Source organism: Lutra lutra, chromosome 6 (genome assembly GCF_902655055.1).
Source record: "Lutra lutra chromosome 6, mLutLut1.2, whole genome shotgun sequence".
Classification (NCBI taxonomy): Eukaryota; Metazoa; Chordata; class Mammalia; order Carnivora; family Mustelidae; genus Lutra; species Lutra lutra.
Window position 1 is genome coordinate 59,309,640 of NC_062283.1, and position 19,773 is coordinate 59,329,412.

The 19,773-nt window shown below is 37.3% G+C and overlaps 1 protein-coding gene across 4 annotated transcripts in view; it reads left to right on the plus strand.

Annotated features, from left to right (window-relative positions):
• Positions 1 to 12: 12 nt before the first annotated feature.
• LOC125103191 (24-hydroxycholesterol 7-alpha-hydroxylase) overlaps positions 13 to 19,773 on the plus strand; it is a 90,982-nt gene continuing 71,221 nt past the window's right edge. The window contains exons 1-5 of one of the 4 annotated variants that reach the window (XM_047735052.1): positions 13 to 76; positions 348 to 458; positions 16,025 to 16,160; positions 18,133 to 18,307; positions 19,597 to 19,746. In XM_047735052.1, coding sequence (XP_047591008.1) covers positions 16,052 to 16,160; positions 18,133 to 18,307; positions 19,597 to 19,746 — 434 coding nt within the window. In that variant the 5' untranslated portion in view covers positions 13 to 76; positions 348 to 458; positions 16,025 to 16,051. Of the gene's footprint in view, positions 459 to 16,024; positions 16,161 to 18,132; positions 18,308 to 19,596; positions 19,747 to 19,773 lie in introns of all 4 variants that reach the window. The other 3 variants (XM_047735053.1, XM_047735054.1, XM_047735051.1) reach the window with 3 other exon arrangements.

The window sequence follows — 19,773 nt, forward strand, 5'->3', positions numbered from 1 at the left end:
CCCTCCGCACCCGCACCAGTTTGGTCCAGCCCCTGCGTTCGGTCCAGCGTGGCCGGGTCTGGAAAGACCAGCGGAGGTGGGAGGAGGGAGCGATGATGCAGAAGTCATCTAAAAATTGGGGCGGGGAAAGGAGGCTACGCTTAGGAAGGCAAACAAACTGCGGAAGTTGTAGCAGACAAGTTGGGAGGTCCGGTAGGTGCCCCCTCCCAACAGGGAATGAGCAAGTGCCACGGCGGCAGGACTTTTCCCTTCTTTGATTGTGGAAGGTGCTAGACAAAAACATGGAACTAATTTCCCCAGCAGTGATTATAATCCTGGGTTGCATTGCTCTTTTATTATTCCTTCAGCGGAAGAATTTGCGTGGACCCCCGTGCATAAGGGGATGGATTCCTTGGATTGGAGCTGGATTTGAGTTTGGGAAAGCCCCTCTAGAATTTATAGAGAAAGCAAGAATCAAGGTATGTGGCCTTAGCAGGTGGATTTCCGGAGTAGGTAATGTTTTCTTTTTTATTTTCTTTTATTGGCTCTCAAATGCAACATTAAAACACAGGGAACATACCTGCTGTCCACAGACGTTCATTCCTCAGCTATCAACAGCTAACCTTATGCAAGTTTTTTCGAAAGAAATAGATTTTTATTGGTTATGGATAGATTCTTATCAGCTTGCAGCTGCCTTTTTGGACGTCGATATTAATTTATAAATGTTAGTTATACTTCATCGTAGTTTAAAAGTTCTAAGGGTACCCACACTAACTAAACACTTGGAATAATTCGGAAAGAAGTGAAATACGGTTAATTTAAATTTATGAAAACGGGTAATAAATTAGTACCCGAACTGAAGTTAACACCAGGCTGCTGTAAAAATTACTTACAAACTTGGTCTTTGCAGATTTAGTCCGCACTGTATTTTCGGCTGGTATTATTTGATGATGATGAGATCCATGTTCACTGCATACTAAGGAGATTAGTAATATTGTAGTAGATGTTTTTGTCCTTAAAATAGCTTTCAAATATAGTTCATCTTTCAAAAATAGTATGTAAGTTACTGCCAACTTTTTCCTTTTATTTCAATGAATTCTTCAACGTATATTCCCGTGTGTTGTGTGGTTGTGTTTTTGGCACCTATCCAATTGTTTCCTTAGAATAAATTCCTAAAAGTGGAATTGCCTAGTCCAATGACATGAACACTTAAATTGTTCATATTATTGTGTTATTCTTGCAAAAGAATGTAACAATATACACCTTTTCTTGTCCTTTGAGTGTAGGGGATTGCCTAGTTCCTCATATTCTGGCCCGCACTAGGTGCCATAATTATTGGGAGTCTGATATAGGAACAATTATATATTTTAAAGGAATATTTCTTTGTCTCCCATAGCCTCCCTTAGTCATGATTTTGATAAATTTTAAGAAACGTTTTTACAAGTTTTACAAGCTTGTTTCGGAAGGTCAAGCAAGGTCAAAAATATTCTGTTTTCTTCTAAAAGGTTTGTACTTTCCCACTTTACATTCAGGTCTGCGATCCATTTTTGAGTTAAATTTTTTTTGTAAGGGGTGATGGGGCGCCTGGGTGGCTCAGTGGGTTAAAGCCTCTGCCTTTGGCTCAGGTCATGATCCCAGGGTCCTGGGATGGAGCCCCACATCCGTTCTCTCTGCTCAGCGGTGAGCCTGCTTCTCTCTCTCTGCCTGTCTCTCTGCCTGCTTGTGATCTCTGTCTGTCAAATAAATAAATAAAATCTTAAAAAAAAAAAAAATAAGGGGTGAGGTTCATTTCTTCCATCTGGATGTCCAGTTGTTCCAATTTCATATCCTGAAGGTCTGTCCTTTCTTCATTGATCACCTTTGTAGCTTTTCAAAAATTAATTGACCATTTTTGTGTAGATCTATTTCTAGCCTTTCTATCCTAGTCCATTGATTTAAATGCCCACTCCTTTGTTAATACTACACTGCCTTAAATACTCTAGTTTTTTTTTTTTTAAGATTTTTATTTATTTATTTGACAGAGAGAGAGATCACAAGTAGGCAGTGAGGCAGTCAGAGAGAGAGAGGAGGAAGCAGGCTCCCCGCTGAGCAGAGAGCCCCATGCGGGCCTCCATCCCAGGACCCTGGGACCATGACCTGAGCCGAAGGCAGAGGCTTTAACCCACTGAGCCACCCAGGCGCCCTTAAATACTCTAGTTTTATAGTAAGTCTTTAAATCAGGCAGTGAAAGTTCTCTGTATTTCTCTGTAATTGACTTGCCATTCAAGATTGTTTGCATTTTATTATAATTTTAGAACTGGCTTGTCAATATCTATCATAAAGACTGTTAGAATTATGATTGGAAGTTTGTTAACTCTATCGAAAAATTGGGGGAGAATTGACTTCATAACAATAGTAAGTCTTCAAATATATGACTGCTATGTATCTCTCCATTTATTTAGCTATGTAATTTCTTTCAGAAATGTTCCGTGATTTTTGTGATGTGGTCATGACTATGGTTGTTAATTATTTTATATTTTGAGGCTGTTGTAGATAAAATTGCTTTTTTTTTTGGTTTTCCACTCGTATCCTGTAGAGACATAAAAAATACAATTTGTTTTCTGTATATTAATTTTATACCTTGTGACTTTGCTAAATTCAGTTGATTGCTTCTAGTAATTACTTCAGAGATGCTTTAGGATTTTTATACATAAGCAATATGTCTTGTAAACAGATAAATTTACTTCTTTTTTTCTAATCTTGATGTTTTTTATTTCTTTTCCCTCTATGATAATCAGTAGGATTTCTAGGATATTATTAAATAGAAGTGGTAAGAGTAGACAAGCTTGTCTTTTCCCTACTATTAGGGGAAATTGTTCAGTATTTCACCACTGAGCCTGATATTAGCTGCAGATTTTTCAAAGGTGCCTATTTTAGTCCTGACCTTCAATCCATACAGAAATCACAGATGCCACCAGAGAAATAAATAGGGACTTATTCTCTGTTCACATCCATCTCTTCCTAGCTGCCAGTGAAATCCTCATCTCACCTGATTCTACCTCGTTGCACAGAAACAGACGCATCTGCATTTGTTTTAAAAACCTACAAAGTGTTCCCTGAATCGTAGCTTAACTAAACAGTGACTTAATGATTGACATTGTTTCCCATATTTTTGCTGTTATAAATATTGTAGGAACAAGTGTCATTTCTGTGTGTGAAAATGTATCCACAGAATGAATTATCAGATTCAAAGTATAAATGCATTTATGGTTTAGAGTGTAATAGGAAACCTTTTGAATGTGTTGAGCTGAGGCGGGCGTGATGGACTCTGATTTAAATCTTAAAGGCTCACTTTGGCTGCCCTGTTAAAAAAAAAAAAGGAATGCAAAAATTAAAGAAAGAAGATAAGTTGAAGGTTTTTACAGTATTTCAAACTTGAGACCATTGTGGTTTTGACCATTGTGGTTTCAACCATGGTGAAGGCAATGGAAATTTGAGAAGTGGCTGGATATATTTTGAAGGTGGAAGCAGAAGGATTTACTGGAAACTGCATGTGGTGTGTAAAAGAATGAAAAGGGCCTAAGATGACTCGAAGAAATTTGGCTTGAGTAGCTAGAAAATGGGAGTTGCTGTCAAGTGAAACAGCCACAAATACAAGAATTTACTGGAAGGAAAGAAGTTATCAGAAGCTCAGCTTTAGCTATGTTGGAGTTTGATAAAAATAAATAAATAAATAAATAAAATAAACAAAATAAAACAATTAAAATTTTTAAAATGAAAAAAAAAAGATATGCTGAGATATGTTGGAGTTTGGGATGTTGATATCCAAGTGGGAATACTGAGTTAAGCAGCTGGATAAATAAATTTAGAGTTTGCAAAAGACATCCAGTGATGCATAGTTTCAATCTCTTTTACCTATCTTCTATAGCTGTCATTTCCCCTGAAATTCTTTTCACATATTTTATTTCTATTTAATGTTTTTTTTTCCACATTTCTATACTCTCTCTTCCTTAGACTCTATTTCCTGTGGGTTGTAGTCCCCCTTGTGCTTGTCATTGCCATCTCTCCCTTTTTTTTTTTTTTTTATGATTTTATGTATTCATTTACTTGAGAGAGAGAAAACACACATGAGTAGGGGTGGAGCAGAGTGAGAGGGAAAGAGAGAGGGAATCAGACTCGCCCCTGAGCGCGGAGCCCAAACAGATGCAGGGCTCCATCCCAGGACCTTGAGATCATGACCTGAGCTGAAACCCAGTTGGGTGCTTAACTGACTGAGCTACCCAGACACCCCAGTCATTGTTATCTTTTATTCAGAAATATCTTTGTTGTTTCTTCCTTTCCTACATTCCTTTATTTCCTAATTTCCCTCAATTGTCTAGAGACTTCTTCCACAGTTTTTGTTTTATGGGGTTTTTTTGTTTTTGTTTTTGTTTTGTTTTTGTTTTTTGCTTATTTCCTTTGTAGTTGCAATTATTACATTAATTTTTTAAATTCTGAAAATAATTTTGCCATACAAGGGTTTTTTTCTTTTTTTATCCATGGAAATCTTTTCGCAGTACAGGTTTTATGTACCCAGTGCAGAAAGTTTTTGGTGAGTTACTTCATCTATAAGGAAGCTCTGCTCTCCTTTCTTTTTCATAGAATTTTTCTTATAGTGCTGAATTTTTCCTTGTTTAACTATATTTTAAGGAGTTGAGTTGTCTCGGACCAACTGTCAGCAGGAGGTTTTGCTTGGAGGCAGTTGCCTTCTAGGTTTTTTGACTTAAGTCTTCTACTCTCCCTTGCTACAGTGAAAATAGAGTGTCTCTGTACACCTATAGCTCCTCTGCTTTTAGGATGTAATTTTACAGATATGAGCTCTCACTGCCTTTCTTCAATAGCAGCTGCTAGTAAAAGAGGTGACCCACCTTCCCAAGTACACTTTTTACTTTTAGAAGATAGTGCTTCCTGGAGCCCACTTTCTGTGTTATCTTTTGCTACCCGCCCCCACCTCAGTATCCATGGCCTGGTTATCTTAGCCCATCTCATAGAGGTTCCAACTCTGTACATTTCCTTCTCATATCTCAGAGTGTATATTTCCAAGATTTTCCATTGTTGAGCCCCCTGTGCATGCCCTTTTTCTTTCCCACCATGCCGTGATAGCTTCTAAGGGCAGAAATGAGAGTTCTGTTGGTATCAGGTGCCAGGGCACACTGTTGTAGTTAGTAGATTTTCTTCTTACTATCTAGCTTAATATGTTTATAGTGTACATGTGTTTCATCCTCTTTGTGGCTTTGCATGATTTCCAGAAAAGAAGCGGAACAATTCAGAAAGAATTGCCGTATTATCACTACCAAAATTGGAAGTCATTCTTCTTTAAAAAATGGGTTTTGTTTTGTTTTTTCAGATGGGTCCATATTCTAAAGCCATGAACATATATACAATGAAAGGTCTTCCTCTCATCTCTGTCCTCTGGCTGCCTATCTTCTCCTCCAACAAGAATATTTCCATTCTCTTGTATAGCTTTCAGAGGTATTCTGTGAATTTAAAAAAAAAAAAAAAGAGTTAGGAATGTTTGCTTCTGAAAAGATGGGGTAGTTGTACTTCCCCCTATTCCTTCCACTAAGTGCAGCTAAATCATAATTGAACACTATATATAAAACAAACATAAGATTCTAAAAGGTAGAGAGAGAAAAGCAGACAGGCTAAGGACCACAGGATCTGATGAACAATATGTGGCTGAGTTTTCTTGATTTTTTTTCTGCTTCACATACCTAGATTGGGCTCTAGAAAAACCAGCAACCTGGAGATGCCCCTGAGCACAGATAAAAAAATAACCCTCAAGACAAACTTACTCTATCTAGGTAAAGGGCCAGGAAAGGAGCAACTCAGCAAGACAGAAAACCTTTAGACTGTAACTGCTCCAGGCAAACATCATAGGAGAAAATTATGGCATCACCTCAGTCAGCAAGTGCCAAGTGAAGAGTCTAGCTCTAAATCCTGGCCAGGCTGTAATGAAGTAAGCCTCCCCCTCCTAGTAGGGGTGGTGTCAAAATAGGCCTAGAGAAGGGTCGTGACTTCCCGTACTATTTAGCAGTAATGAGGCCATCCCCACTGCAGGGTTAATGGAGATCATACCAGGAGCATAGACTATATCACCATTGAGCAATAACAAGGAGTCCCCTCCTACTCACTGGAGTGGTGCCCCATGAGCCTTAGAAGATGGGTCAGGAATTTCACCACCACTTAGCAAGAAGGAGGCTACTCCTCTAACACCTTTTCACTTCCAGGCCAGTGAAGGTCATGTGGGAGCAATAATGAGGAATCCCTTCTTCTCCCAGCCAGAATGATACAGTGAGAACCTAGTAAGGAGACTTGCTTTCACCCTCAACCAGCAGTAACAAGGAGTCCTCTCTCCATGCTGTGTAATTAACCTCAATTTCCATCCCCCTACCTGGCAATAATATGGTGGCATTCCCTTTCTCATGTCAGAATAGTGACAAAGGAAGCCTGGAAAAATGATGAGTTAAATAAAATGCAGTGTCATAACATAATATACAAGATATCCAGATTTTAGTAGAAAATCACTCCTGATACCAGGAACCAGGAAGATTTCAACTTGAATAAGAAGAAACAATCAACAGACGAAACAGATATTAGAATTATCTTACAAGGATCTTAAGGTAGCCAAAATTAAAATGCTTCAACAAGCAATTATACTCATGCCTTAAACAAATGAAAAAATAGAAAGTCTCAGGAAAGAAACGGGAAGTCCATAAAGAAATAGTACATATAAGAAAGAAACATATGGAAATTTTAGAACTGAAAAATACAATAACTCACACACACACACAAAGAAAGAAAGTAAGAAAAAAGAAAGGAAACCTCAGTGGAGGGATACAATAGCACAATGGAGAAGAGTGAAAAGAATCAGTGAACTTCAACATAGGTCAATAAAAATTGCCCAATATGAAAAACAGAGAAGATAGACTTAAAAATGAGCAGAACTTCAGGGACTGTAAAAGACATAACATTTATGTCATCAGAGTCCAAGGAAGAGGGTGAGTCTGAAAAAGTATTGGTAGAAATTAGGGCTGAAAATTTCCCAAAAGTGGCAACAGACATGAACCTACATATTTGAAAAGCTAAGCTAATCTCAAAGAGGATAAACCCAAGGAAGTCCACAGCAAGACAAATGATAGACAAACTTCTAAAAACTAAAGACAAATATAATTTTTAAAAGCAGCAAAAGAAAATTTTAGTATATGTGCTGCCGAAGTGAGCACAAAAGCAGCAAAAGACAAATAGAACCTTATCATAGTAGAGAAAGAAACTGAAGTGATAGTGGATTCTTCATCAGAAACCATGAAGACTAGGAGAAATGGATACCAATTTTCAATTGCTCAAAGAAAAGAACTGTCAACCTAGAATCCTATCTCCAGCAAAAATATCCCTTGGGAATTAAGGAGGAGTCAAGACATTCTCAGTTGAAGGAGAACTAAGAGAATTTTCTGCCAGAATACCTACTATCCTAAACAAATGACCAGAAGTAGTTCTCTAAACAGAAAGGGACCAATGAAAGAAGGAATGTGGACATCAAGAAGGAAGTAAGAACACAGTAAACAGAAGATATGTAACTGCAATAGACTTTTCTTCTCATGGTTTCTAAATTGTTTCATGGCTGAAGCAGAAATTATTACACTGCTTGATATTGTTCTAGATGTATGTATTACATTACAAATGGGTGAGGATAAGAGGATATAAAGAGAGATTCACTTGAAATGATAAAATAGCCACACTATGCAGCCATTGTGGAAGACAGTATGGAGGTTCCTTAAAAAGTTAAAAATAGAACTACCTTATTATCCCATGATTGCACTATGGGCTATTTACCCCCAAAATACAAAAACTAATTCAAAGGGATGCATGCAGCACAATGTTTATTGCAGTATTATTTACAATAGCCAAGATATGGGAGCCTCCCAAGTGTCCATTCACAGATGAATGGGTAAAGAAGATATGGTGTGTGTATGTGTGTGTGTTTGTGTATGTGTGTGTATTTCTATAGCCAATCAAGAGCCTAATCATATAGATAGATAGATAGATAGATAGATAGATGGATATAGATATAGATATAGATATAGATATAGATATAGATATTATTCAGCCATAAAAAAAGAATGAAATCTTGCCATCTGCCACAACATGAATGGAGCTAAAAGAGTATAATACTAGGCAAAATAAGTCAGTCAGAGTAACATAAATGCCATATGATTTCATTCATATGTGGAATTTAAGAAACAAAACAAACAAAGGGGGGAAAAAAGGAAAGAGAGAGAGACAAACTGAGAAACAGACTCTTAACTATTGAGGACAAACTGATGGTTACCAGATGGGAGATGAGTGGGGGAATGGATGAAATAAGTGGATTAAAAAGTCATGATTACTGAGTAATGTATAGAATTGTTGAATCACTACATTGTACACCAGAAACTAATATAACACTGTGGTAACCATGATGAATTAAAAAAACTTCAAAAAGTGGCTATATAAATTAATTATGATAAGTTGTATATATATATCGTAATAGCTGGAATAATCACTAAAAAATTCTACACAAAAGGATCCACTTAAGAATACTATAGATAAGTCAATGGAATTCTAAACAATGTTCAAGTAACACACAAGAAAGCAGATAAAACAGCAAAACAAAAACCAGGGAGAATAAACAGAAAAAAAAAAAAAAAAAACCAGAAACTTAAACCCTAATATATCAATAATTTAAGCTATAAATGGTATAAATACAATTATTAAAAGATATTTGAAAAATGGATCTAAAATGATGCAATTACGTGATGTATAATAGAAACTCACTTCAAATATAATGAGATAAGCAGGTGAAAAACAAAATTATAGAAAAAGATATATCATGCAAGCATTAATCGAAAGAAAGTAGGAGTGGCTATGTTAATAGCAGAAAAAGTACCTTCAGAGCAAAGAAAATTACCAGAGACAGAGGGGAACATTATAAAATGATAAAGGGGTCAATATACTACAAAGAGTTAGCAATTCTAAATGTGTATGCACCAAATTACAGAGCTGTAAACTATGTGAAGCAAAAACTAGAACTGAGGGCGCCTGGGTGGCTCAGTGGGTTAAGCCGCTGCCTTCGGCTCAGGTCATGATCTCAGGGTCCCACATCGGGCTCTCTGCTTGGCAGGGAGCCTGCTTCCCTCTCTCTCTCTCTCTCTGCCTGCTTCTCTGCCTACTTGTGATCTCTCTCTGTCAAATAAATAAATAAAATCTTTAAAAAAAATAGAACTGAAAGAAGACACAGACAAATCCACAGTTATAGTTAGATGTTTCAACAACCTGAACAATGGGTAGAACAGACAGTAAATCAGCTAGAATATAAAAGACCACCAACCAAAAAAGATCTAATGAATATACATAGAATGTTCTACCTAACAAAGCAGGTATGTATTCTCTTTAAGTGCCCATGAGACATGACAAGATAGACCATACTCAGGGCCATAGACCCTCACAAAATTTAAAAGAATTTGAATCATACAATGTATTCTCTTACTACAGTGGAATGAAACTAGAACTGAGTAGCAGGAAACTCACCAAACACTTGGAAGCAAACAACATATTTCTAAATAATCTATGATTTAAGGGGAAACTCTCAAGGGAAATAAAAAATTATGCTGAATTGAAAGAAAATAAAATCCAACCTATCAGAATTTGGGGACACAGCTAAAGCAGTGCTGATGGAGAAATTACCGTCACTAAATATTTTCATTGTAAAAGAGCATAAATGTGAAATGAACAAAGCTTCCCTGTCAGCCTCCTCACCAAAAAAGAGGACAGCATACCCCAAACAAGAAAAATGAAGGAAATATTAACAGAAATCAATGTAAGTGGAAACAGAAAAAAATAGAGAAAATCAATGAAAGAGCCAATTCTTTGAAAAGATCAATAACATTGGAAGACCTCATACAAGCAAAAGAAAAAAAAGACACCCATTATTAATGTTGGGAATAAAATAGGGCATAGCACTGCAGACATCAAAAGGATAATAAAAGAACACTATATGTAACCCCACATGTAGAAAAATGACAATTTAGATGAAATGGACCTAATTCCCCCCAAAATGCAAACTACAACTATTCAGTATGAAATAGATAATTTGAATAGCCCTGTATTTGTTGGGGATAATAATTGTTCATAATTTTAAAACTCCCAAAAAAGAAATATTAAGGCCCAGATTATTTCACTGGAAAATTTTGCCAAATGTTTAAAGAAGAATTAACATCAATTGTATAAATAATCTCCAGACAATAGAAAAGAAGGGAGCATGTTCCAGTTTATTTTATGAAGCTAGAATCATCCTCGTACCAAACCAGATAAAGACAGTACAAAATAAGAAATTTGCAGATCAGTATTCTTTATGAATATAGATGCAAAAATCCTCAACAAAGTATCAGCAATATAAAAATTGCTGATAAAAATAAAATCCAGCAATATATAAAGGAATTACAGATCCCATGACTCCATGGGTCTCTTCCAGGGATTTAAGACTTGTCCAAGATATGAAAATCAGTTAGTGCAAGCCACCATATTAACAGGTGAGAGAAGAAAAGGCACATAGACATATTGATTTGTACAGGAAATGCATTTGACAAAATCCCACACTCATTCATGATTTTCAAAAATTATCAGAATGGTAATAGAGTCATCTTGAACTTGTTAAAGAATATCTACAAAAATTTTACAGTTAACCTCAATCTTAATGGTGAAAGAATAAATGGTTCATCTCTGATTGGAAACAAAGTAAGAATGTCTACTGCTTATTCCACATAATGCTGGAAGTTCTGGTGAATGCAATTAAGCAAGAAAAAAGATCATATGGAAAGGAACAAATAATACTTTCTCTATTTGCAGATGATGTGATTGTTTACTTAGAAAATCTCAAGGAATCTACAACAAATCTCCTGAAGTTAATCAGTAAATTCAGCAAGGTCACAGAATATAAACTCAACGGAAAAAAACAATTATATCGCAACATACTAACAATGAGCATTTGCAAGTAGTAGTTAAAAATACAATACCATTTATAGTCACTCAAAAAGAGAAAGAAATATTTAGGTAAAAATCTAATAGAATGTGTATAGAACTTCATGATGAAAACTAGAAAACCTTGATAAAAAGAAGAACTTAATGGAGAAACATACCATGTTCATGGATTGGAAAACTCAACATAGTAAATATGTCAATTCTCCCTAAATTGATACACAAGTTTAATGCAAATTCTATCAAATTTCTGATAAAGGGTAGATATAGACAAGATTATTCAATAATGTATATGTAAAGGCAAATGAACTAGAATAGCTAAAACAAGTCTTAAAAGAATAAAATGGGAAGAGTCATTGTACTCAATTTCAAGACTCATTATATAGCTACAGTAATCAAGATTATGCCAGTGGAAGGATAGATACAGGGATCAATGAAAAAGAGTTGAGAACCCAGAAATACACACACTAAATGTCCAATTGATTTTAGACAAATGTGCAAAAGTAATTTATTGAAATAAAGATAACCTTTTCAACAAATGGCAGTGAACCAGTTAGACACCAATAAGCCAAAACAAAACAAAAACAAAATGAACCTTGACCTAAGTCTTGCATCATATATAAAAATTAACTCAAAACAGATCATTGACTTTTATGTTAAATGTAACACTATAAAACTTTAAAAAAAAATAAGGAGAATATCTTCTTAATCTGGGGCTGAAGAATAGTTTTTAGACTGGACACCAAAAATCCATAAAAACAATCCTGACAAATTGGACCTCATGAAAATTACAAGCTTTTGCTCTGTGAAATAAAGAACCTGTTAGGAGACTGGGAAGACAAGCTATAGATGGAGAGAAAATATCTGCAAGCCACATATCCAACAAGAGACTGCTATCTAGAATATATAAAGAACTCTCCACACTCAACATGTAAAACCCTCAACAAGTTAACTAAAGAAATGGCAAATGACATGAACAAGTTGCTGAAGAGAGCATAAAGCTGGCAAATAAACACATGGAAAAGTGTTCAATTTCATGAGCCAGTTGAGGATATGCAAATGAATACCACAATGAGATAAGACTACACACCTATCAGAATGGCCCAATAAAAAAAAGTGACAGCACTCAGATGCTAGTACGGATAGAGAGAAACGGGATCACTGGAGGAAATAGTATAGCTACTCTGGAAAGCACTTGGGCAGTTCTTTATTTTATTTATTTTTTATTCATTTTTTATTTTTATTTCTTTTCAGCTTAACAGTATTCATTGTTTTTGCACCACACCCAGTGCTCCATGCAATCCGTGCCCTCTCTAATACCCATCACGTGGTTCCCCCAACCTCCCACCCCCCGCCCCTTCAAAACCCTCAGATTGTTTTTCAGAGTCCATAGTCTCTCATGGTTCACCTCTCCTTCTAATTTCCCTCAACTCCCTTCTCCTCTCCATCTCCCCTTGTCCTCCATGCTATTTTTTATGCCCCACAAATAAGTGAAACCATATGATAATTGACTCTCTCTGCTTGACTTATTCACTCAGCATAATCTCTTCCAGTCCCATCCATGTTGCTACAAAAGTTGGGTATTCATCCTTTCTAATGGAGGCATAATACTCCATAGTGTATATGGACCACATCTTCCTTATCCATTCATCCGTTGAAGGGCATCTTGGTTCTTTCCATAGTTTGGTGACCGTGGCCATTGCTTGGGCAGTTCTTTAAACAAGGAAATATGTAGCTGCCATCTGACCCAGCAATTTCACTTCTGGGCATTTAGTCTCCAGAAATGAAAACATGCATTCACACAAAAACCTGTGCATTAGTGTTTGTAGCAAATTTATCTGTAATGGTCCCAACCTGAAAAGAACACAAAGATCCTTCAACCATGTTTAAACACACTGTAGTGCATCCATACTGTGGAATACTACCAGAAATGTAAAGGAATGAATTACTGATGCATACCACAACCGGGGTTGATCTCAGAGGTTTATGCCAAGTGAAAAAAAGCCAACCCGCGAAGTTTCCACTTTCCAAACTATTCATCTTTTCCTCTTCTATTTGTACACGATTTGATTCTATTTGTATACCATTCCTGAAATTCAGCATTATAGAACTAGAGAACGGGTTAGTAGTTGTCAAGGGTAATGGAAGAGGTGGGGGTGAGAGGAAAATGGGTGTGACTATAAAAAGGTAACTTGAGGCATCTTCATGGTGATGGATATTTTCTATACCTTAACTTGTGCACTGTGGCCTGGTTGTGATAGCATTTAATAGTTTTGCAGTCTGTTAACACTAGGGAAAACAGAGTAATGTGTACATGGGTTTGTTCTGTATTATTTCTTATAACTGCATGTTACTCTATCATTATCTTAGAATAAAATGTACATGAACAAACACACAGGCACCACGACTACAATATACTGTGTACTCTGGCCTTTGCTTCATAACATCCAGACATTGCACAAAGAAGTAGAACAAAAGCAAAGCAAATAAGACAGAAACACAAACACCCCCACTGCCACAGAATTTATAACATCAGACATGATCATTTGTACAGTGCAGTTTTGCAGTAAGTTATTTTAAATACCATGCAGCAGTAGTTAGGTCAATTCTTCAATGTGTTTGAACTTGGCTGTTCTACACTGTGGCCTGGGTACCTATAAGTGTTACATGGGCCACTTTCCTAATGGGAAGTTAAGAACTCTCATTTGTACAAAACAATGGAAATTATTCATATTCTTCTAAATATTGATTAACAAGTAATTGTAGATAAGGAATACTGGAAAGTCAGGGCACCTGGGTGACTCAGGTGGTTAAGCCAGGTCATGATCCAGAAGTCCCAGGATAGAGTCCCACATTGGGTTTCCAGCAGGGGGTCTGCTTCTCCCTCTGACCCTCCCCTCTCTCATGCTCTCTTTCTCTCTCATTCTCTGTCTCAAATAAATAAATTAATAAGCAGAACTCACAAATAAATAAATTAATAAACAGAATTCTCAAAAAAAACTCTCAAAAAAAAAAAAAACCCCATTGGATTACCAGTGTAAGAAAAAGAGACTTCACTGTTTGGTGGCTTCATGTTTTTCATGCCCACAGTTGCCTGATAGCACCCAACAGTGTGTTGTAGGAATGATCACATGCCATTTCAGGGTTGCCTAGAAATGATTGCAATATTGGGGTAGTGACAAGCATAATATTTTGAAATACTTATAGTAACTATAGTAACTATAATGGGGTATGAAAGTATGGGTGATTGCTGCAAGAATGTATATGTGGTATGTATTGTGGTATTATAAAGTCAGTGCCGCCACAGGAGGAAATAAGAAGGAGGGTTTGGAAGGAAGATGTTTATTATACCCATGGGTCTGAGGGGTGTCCACAAGGGGGGCTGGGCTGCTGTAGGCCATGCAGGACCACAGGGAAAAGCATTGGTATCCATCAGGAGGCCCAAGATAATACCAGAGAAAAGTCTGTGGCTGAGCCTTTACTGGGGCTTCCTCAGGAAAGGCAAAGCAGGGCAGGGAAAACAATTTAGGATTGGCTACTTTGAATAATTCTGGTCAGCTTTGGGCTATATGTGTGGTTTCTGGTTGCCGGCTACTGGCCTTGGGATGATCTCAGGCAGAGAAAATATTGGTGTGTGAGCATTAGATAAGGAAGTAGATGGGCAGAGACTCAGGATTGGTTGGTTTGCATGTGAAAGGTATGTTTCTGGCAGCTTGAGCCCTCTGCTCTCTCCAAGAATTGGCTAGCCCTAGGAGGGCGGTCTCCACCCAGTAGTGAAGCTCCCAGCAAAATCATGGACTTCCTGAAATCAAACTCAGGGCTAGTGTAGGTTTGTAGGCTGCTAGTGATCTGATAGAGGGCAGAACTGAAGATGTGGATGACAGAAGCATTGACGTAGAATGAAGAGAAGGTAAGAGTGTAGAATCCATAACATAAGTGAGGGAGCACTTGCATTTTACAGGGGCAGGACCTTCCTACTAACCCGAGGGGAGGCATAGAGAATGGGTACAAATGTGTATCTTTGCAAGATTTGGTGGTGAAAAGTTGTGAGTGCTCTTACTTGATTGCCTCGAGTTTCCTAATAAGTTACAAAGCAGGAACGGTACCTCAGAGTGGAAAGGGTTGGGCAGGTATCCAGGGGAAATAGTAATTTTGGAAAGTGAGCACATTAGAAAACTTTTCAGGATTGCAGGACATCGTTGAGTGACCACAGATTTAAGTCAGCTGTTTTGAATCTTTTTCTTGGACAAAACTGAGCTAGAGGGACGCCTGGGTGGCTCAGTTGGTTAAGCAGCTGCCTTCGGCTCAGGTCATGATCCCAGCGTCCTGGGATCGAGTCCCACATCGGGCTCCTTGCTTGGAGCCTGCTTCTCCCTCTGCCTCTGCCTGCCATTCTGTCTGCCTCTGCTCGCTCGCTCTCCCCTCTCTCTGACAAATAAATAAAATCTTAAAAAAAAAAAAAAAAACTGAGCTAGAGGTTACTCGTAAGCATACTGATATATCTGGAAAACAATGTTTAAATATCACTGTTTGACATAATTTCAAGTAATTCTTTTGTTTTTTAAAAAGATTTTATTTATTTATTTGACAGAGATCACAAGTAGGCAGAGTGGCAGGCAGAGAGAGAGGGGGAAGGAGGCTCCCTGCTGATCAGAGAGCCCAATGCAGGTCTTGATCCCAGGACCCTGAGATCATGAACTGAGCAGAAGGCAGAGGCTTAACCCACTGAGCCACCCAGGCACCCCTTAGTAATTATTTCTAATTATTATGTCATACTATAAGAAAAGAAATTTCAAACAATGATCAAAATGAAGGTTAAGTATTAGGATAGAATAAATTATGATTTGTCTAATTTAGATTTGTCTTAATCTAGCAAAATTTATAATTAATTACATATATAATCATAATAATTTTTATCTTGGCTATAACTTCAGCATTAGGGTTCTTGCATAACCCATGATGCAGTAACTTATTAGAAATCCTTATTAATATCTGTATTTGTGTTATCTTTCAGTATGGACCAGTATTTACAGTCTTCATTATGGGCACCCGAATGACCTTTGTTACCGAAGAAGAGGGAATTAATGTGTTTCTAAAATCCAAAGAAGTAAATTTTGAGCTAGCAGTGCAAAATCCCGTCTATCGTACAGGTAAAGAATATTTTCAGATAGTTCGTTTGAAATACAACTTTGGAGCCCAAGAGTAGCTTTGTTAACAATCATATCCTCACTCCTCTATCAAGAATGTTGATGGCCCCTTCCTTATTTTATACTTTAAAATCAGGACAGAAGGTAGAAAGAATATCTGATGAGTTTGGTCATTGAAAAACAAATTATTGGCAGCCTCACGTAAGTCTTAATTAGATGTGGGTAAGAGATGAGGTTACCCCACTGTTGTTTACTTTGGAAAATATTTGGAATCTGTATCCTGTTACAGCTCCCAGGATGTCCTTCACTCTGTTTTGCTGCTGTGTAGACAATGTTCCACAGGCTATATCTCTTGGCTTGATCACATGTTGCTACTCTGCTCACTGAAAGTAGAATTCTACTGCTTAATGCACCCTTTACTGTGGCATTTCCTGACACATTCCTAGGGCTATTAAGGTAAGTGGGGCTTGGCCTCGTGTAATCTGTGGCCTTTTGCTCTCCCTCCTCAGAGACTTCTGGATTGTACTTCTCAGCATGCTTCCGGTGTGACTGCCCTCTTGATTTCTTCCCAGGCTGCAGATATGAGGTCCTGAGGCCACTCGTCCTCCCAGGAAGGGGGAGCTGTTTCGTTTTGGTGCCTCATTCTTTTCTCTGCTTCCGTAATGTCTGTGCTTGCTTCTGTTGTCTATGAGCTTCTTTCTCTTGGTTTCCTTTTTGGCTTCTTTCTTAGGTTCCTCTTCATGTAGCCTCTCATGCATCTCTTGCCATTAAACAAAAACAAAAACAACAACAAAAAATTTAGAAGCTGCCAGTGACCAAGAACATGATGGTTGTTTCTTCTTGCCCGCATGAAGATCACAACATGTTGGTTAAATTCTTTGACTATTGAGTGCTTCTCGGTACTTAAACTATGGAATTCCAGATCAAAGAAAATAAATATTTTGAAGTTTGAAGGCTCTGAATCTGTAAGTTCACATATCCCTCCAGAAAAACATACCAACTTACTCACCAATCAGGTGTGCATGGAAGTGATCAAGTTTTTTCACATGTGCCACCTCTGGGGACTTTGATGTTTAAATATTTCTATTTAATAGACAAAATATGTTAAGATGTGCTCTTGAGCCAGCTTCCTATTCCTCTAGTACAGAGAAGATCTATGCTCAGGAAATTGAAACATTATTTTTAATTAATAATAAAATACATAATAGGCTGATGAAATAGAAAACTAAAAACTATTTTTTGAAAAAGCTACCTTACAGACAATAAAATGGGATTAAAGAAAAATATAAAAGAATAATGAGTTTAAAAACTCGTACTCTTGCTAGACGAACTCAAGCAGGATGTGTGTATCATGGAAGAAACATGAGCACTAATACAAAGGAAGTAGTGGAGCCAAAGCTACTCATGGGGTAAGGAAGTGTAGACACTTGAAGGAGAAATAGAAGTTGGCAGGAGAAACGTGTGGCTTGTAGCTGTGGGTGTGTGGGGATGGGGTGAGGCTGGTCAAGGAGAGAGTGTTTTGCGCAGCTAGAACATCTAATAAAAATGCTGGGAAATATGAATATAAATAACGGAAATACCACACTGTACCTGGCATACAAATCTGGGGGGAGAAGGGCCTGGAAATGTTACTGGAAAACTAGAAAGATGGTAGAAGGCCTTTTGTAAACTTTGTTAAATGCAGAAAGCCAATGAAAGCTTTTTAACGTGCAAATAAAAATCACCAGATTTGTGTTTCCCAGAGGCCCTCCTAGTCACCCATTTGTAGATCACCCCCAAACGTGAATTTCCCTACAGACTCTTACAGTTTCATGGGGTAGGTTGAATCTTCACCTCCTTTTACTTGCAGGAGGTAATTTTATGTACTGGGAAGGCTTTGGCTGCAGTCCCTGTGGCCAAGTAATAGTAGAGGTACATTGACTGTTTGCTTCAAGGAATTGTTGCTTCTGTTAAAAATAGTTTTCTCTGTTTTTAGCATCAATTCCAAAGAATACTTTTTTAACACTGCATGAAAAACTTTATATCATGATGAAAGGGAAACTAGGGACTTTCAACCTGTATCAACTCACCGGACAACTGACTGAAGAATTACATGAGCAACTGGAGAACTTGGGCACTCATGGGACAATGGAGCTGAACAACTTAGTAAGGTAAAGTACATGCATTAGTAGTGTTCGAGCTTGTTGGTTATTTTGGTTTGGGGGGTTTTTTGGAATAAAAAACTTGGAATCCTGCACACTGAACTTTAAAAATTATATGGTTGATTAATGAAGTCGATCTAACTGGTCATTTAAGAGATTTTATTAATCTTTTACATCTTAATTAATGGACAATTTTTCATTAGCACTCCGATTTTAAGGTGAGCCAATATGATCATTTTAATACATTTACAGTAATTTCTCCTCAGCCATTCCATGCCATGTAGAACATACCTACCTAGAGGGAATGCTGAGAGACAGGTGAGACAGGGAAGGGCACTGGAGGGAATCAAGTGACCTCAGCCATGTTCTGAAGCTTTCTGGCAAAGGTAAGGGCTGGGCTTAGGAGCTGTGAGAAAAATTCTTCATGTGTGTAAGGAGATTTGTTCAATTGAAGTTACCTATTAAGCACTTTCCATCTCAGTGGGATACTGGGATGCTGAAGGCAGGATTCAGTAGTTCAGACTCATAAAAAAGTTAATATTTTGTTAGAGGTCCAGAAAGAGAGAGAGAAGAAAACAACAACAACAAAAAAAGGCAAGCAACTGATTAAACTTTTAGCATGCCCAGTATCTACAACGAAACCAAGCAAATTCTTGGATATCTTGAAACTTTGGGGGGAAGGAGATCCTGAAAAATTTCTAGTGAAGAAGAGATTGCAAATAAAACTGAAACAAACAGTACTTAGTGTTACTAATCTAGGTCGTATTAACAATCTTTGATATTCATTTCTTTATTATGCCACAGTAATTATTTTTATTCACTTATGGTGATAGGCATCATACTCCAATGGGTAGTAGTTTAAATCTGTAGGATCCTATGAGAGCTTGGGAATTTGGTAACCAGTGTTGCCCTGATTTTTTGGCTCTCTTTTGCTGCTGTCTAAAGTCATGGACTATATCTTAGTTATTGCTATTATTTACTAAATAAGAACTTGTTGAAATTATATTGAATCAATTTATTTCTACACATGATCTCACGTTTATCAGGATCTAACAATGATTGCTTAGAAAGCCTTTTAAAACCTTCAGATAAATGAACCAAAATTTCAGTTACCCCTAAGTTATCTTGACCACAGTTAAACAAATATTAAAACCTTTTGAAACTGATTCTTTCCCAAAAGAATCTGTTGCATATTATTATCTACCCCTAATATATAGCTATTAAATAATGTCCTTTTTTTTGTTTCTTTCGCCTTTCTTCTTTGGTCATTGGTTCTTTCTATCTGTTTTTCTTTGTAGGCATCTCCTTTATCCAGTCACAATGAATATACTCTTTAAAAAAGGCTTGTTTCCCACAGACGAGAGAAAAATCAGGGAGTTCTATCAGCATTTTCAAGCTTATGATGAAGGTTTTGAGTACGGGTCCCAGATGCCAGAATGTCTCCTAAGGTAGGGAGCTCTTCCCTACAATTAATT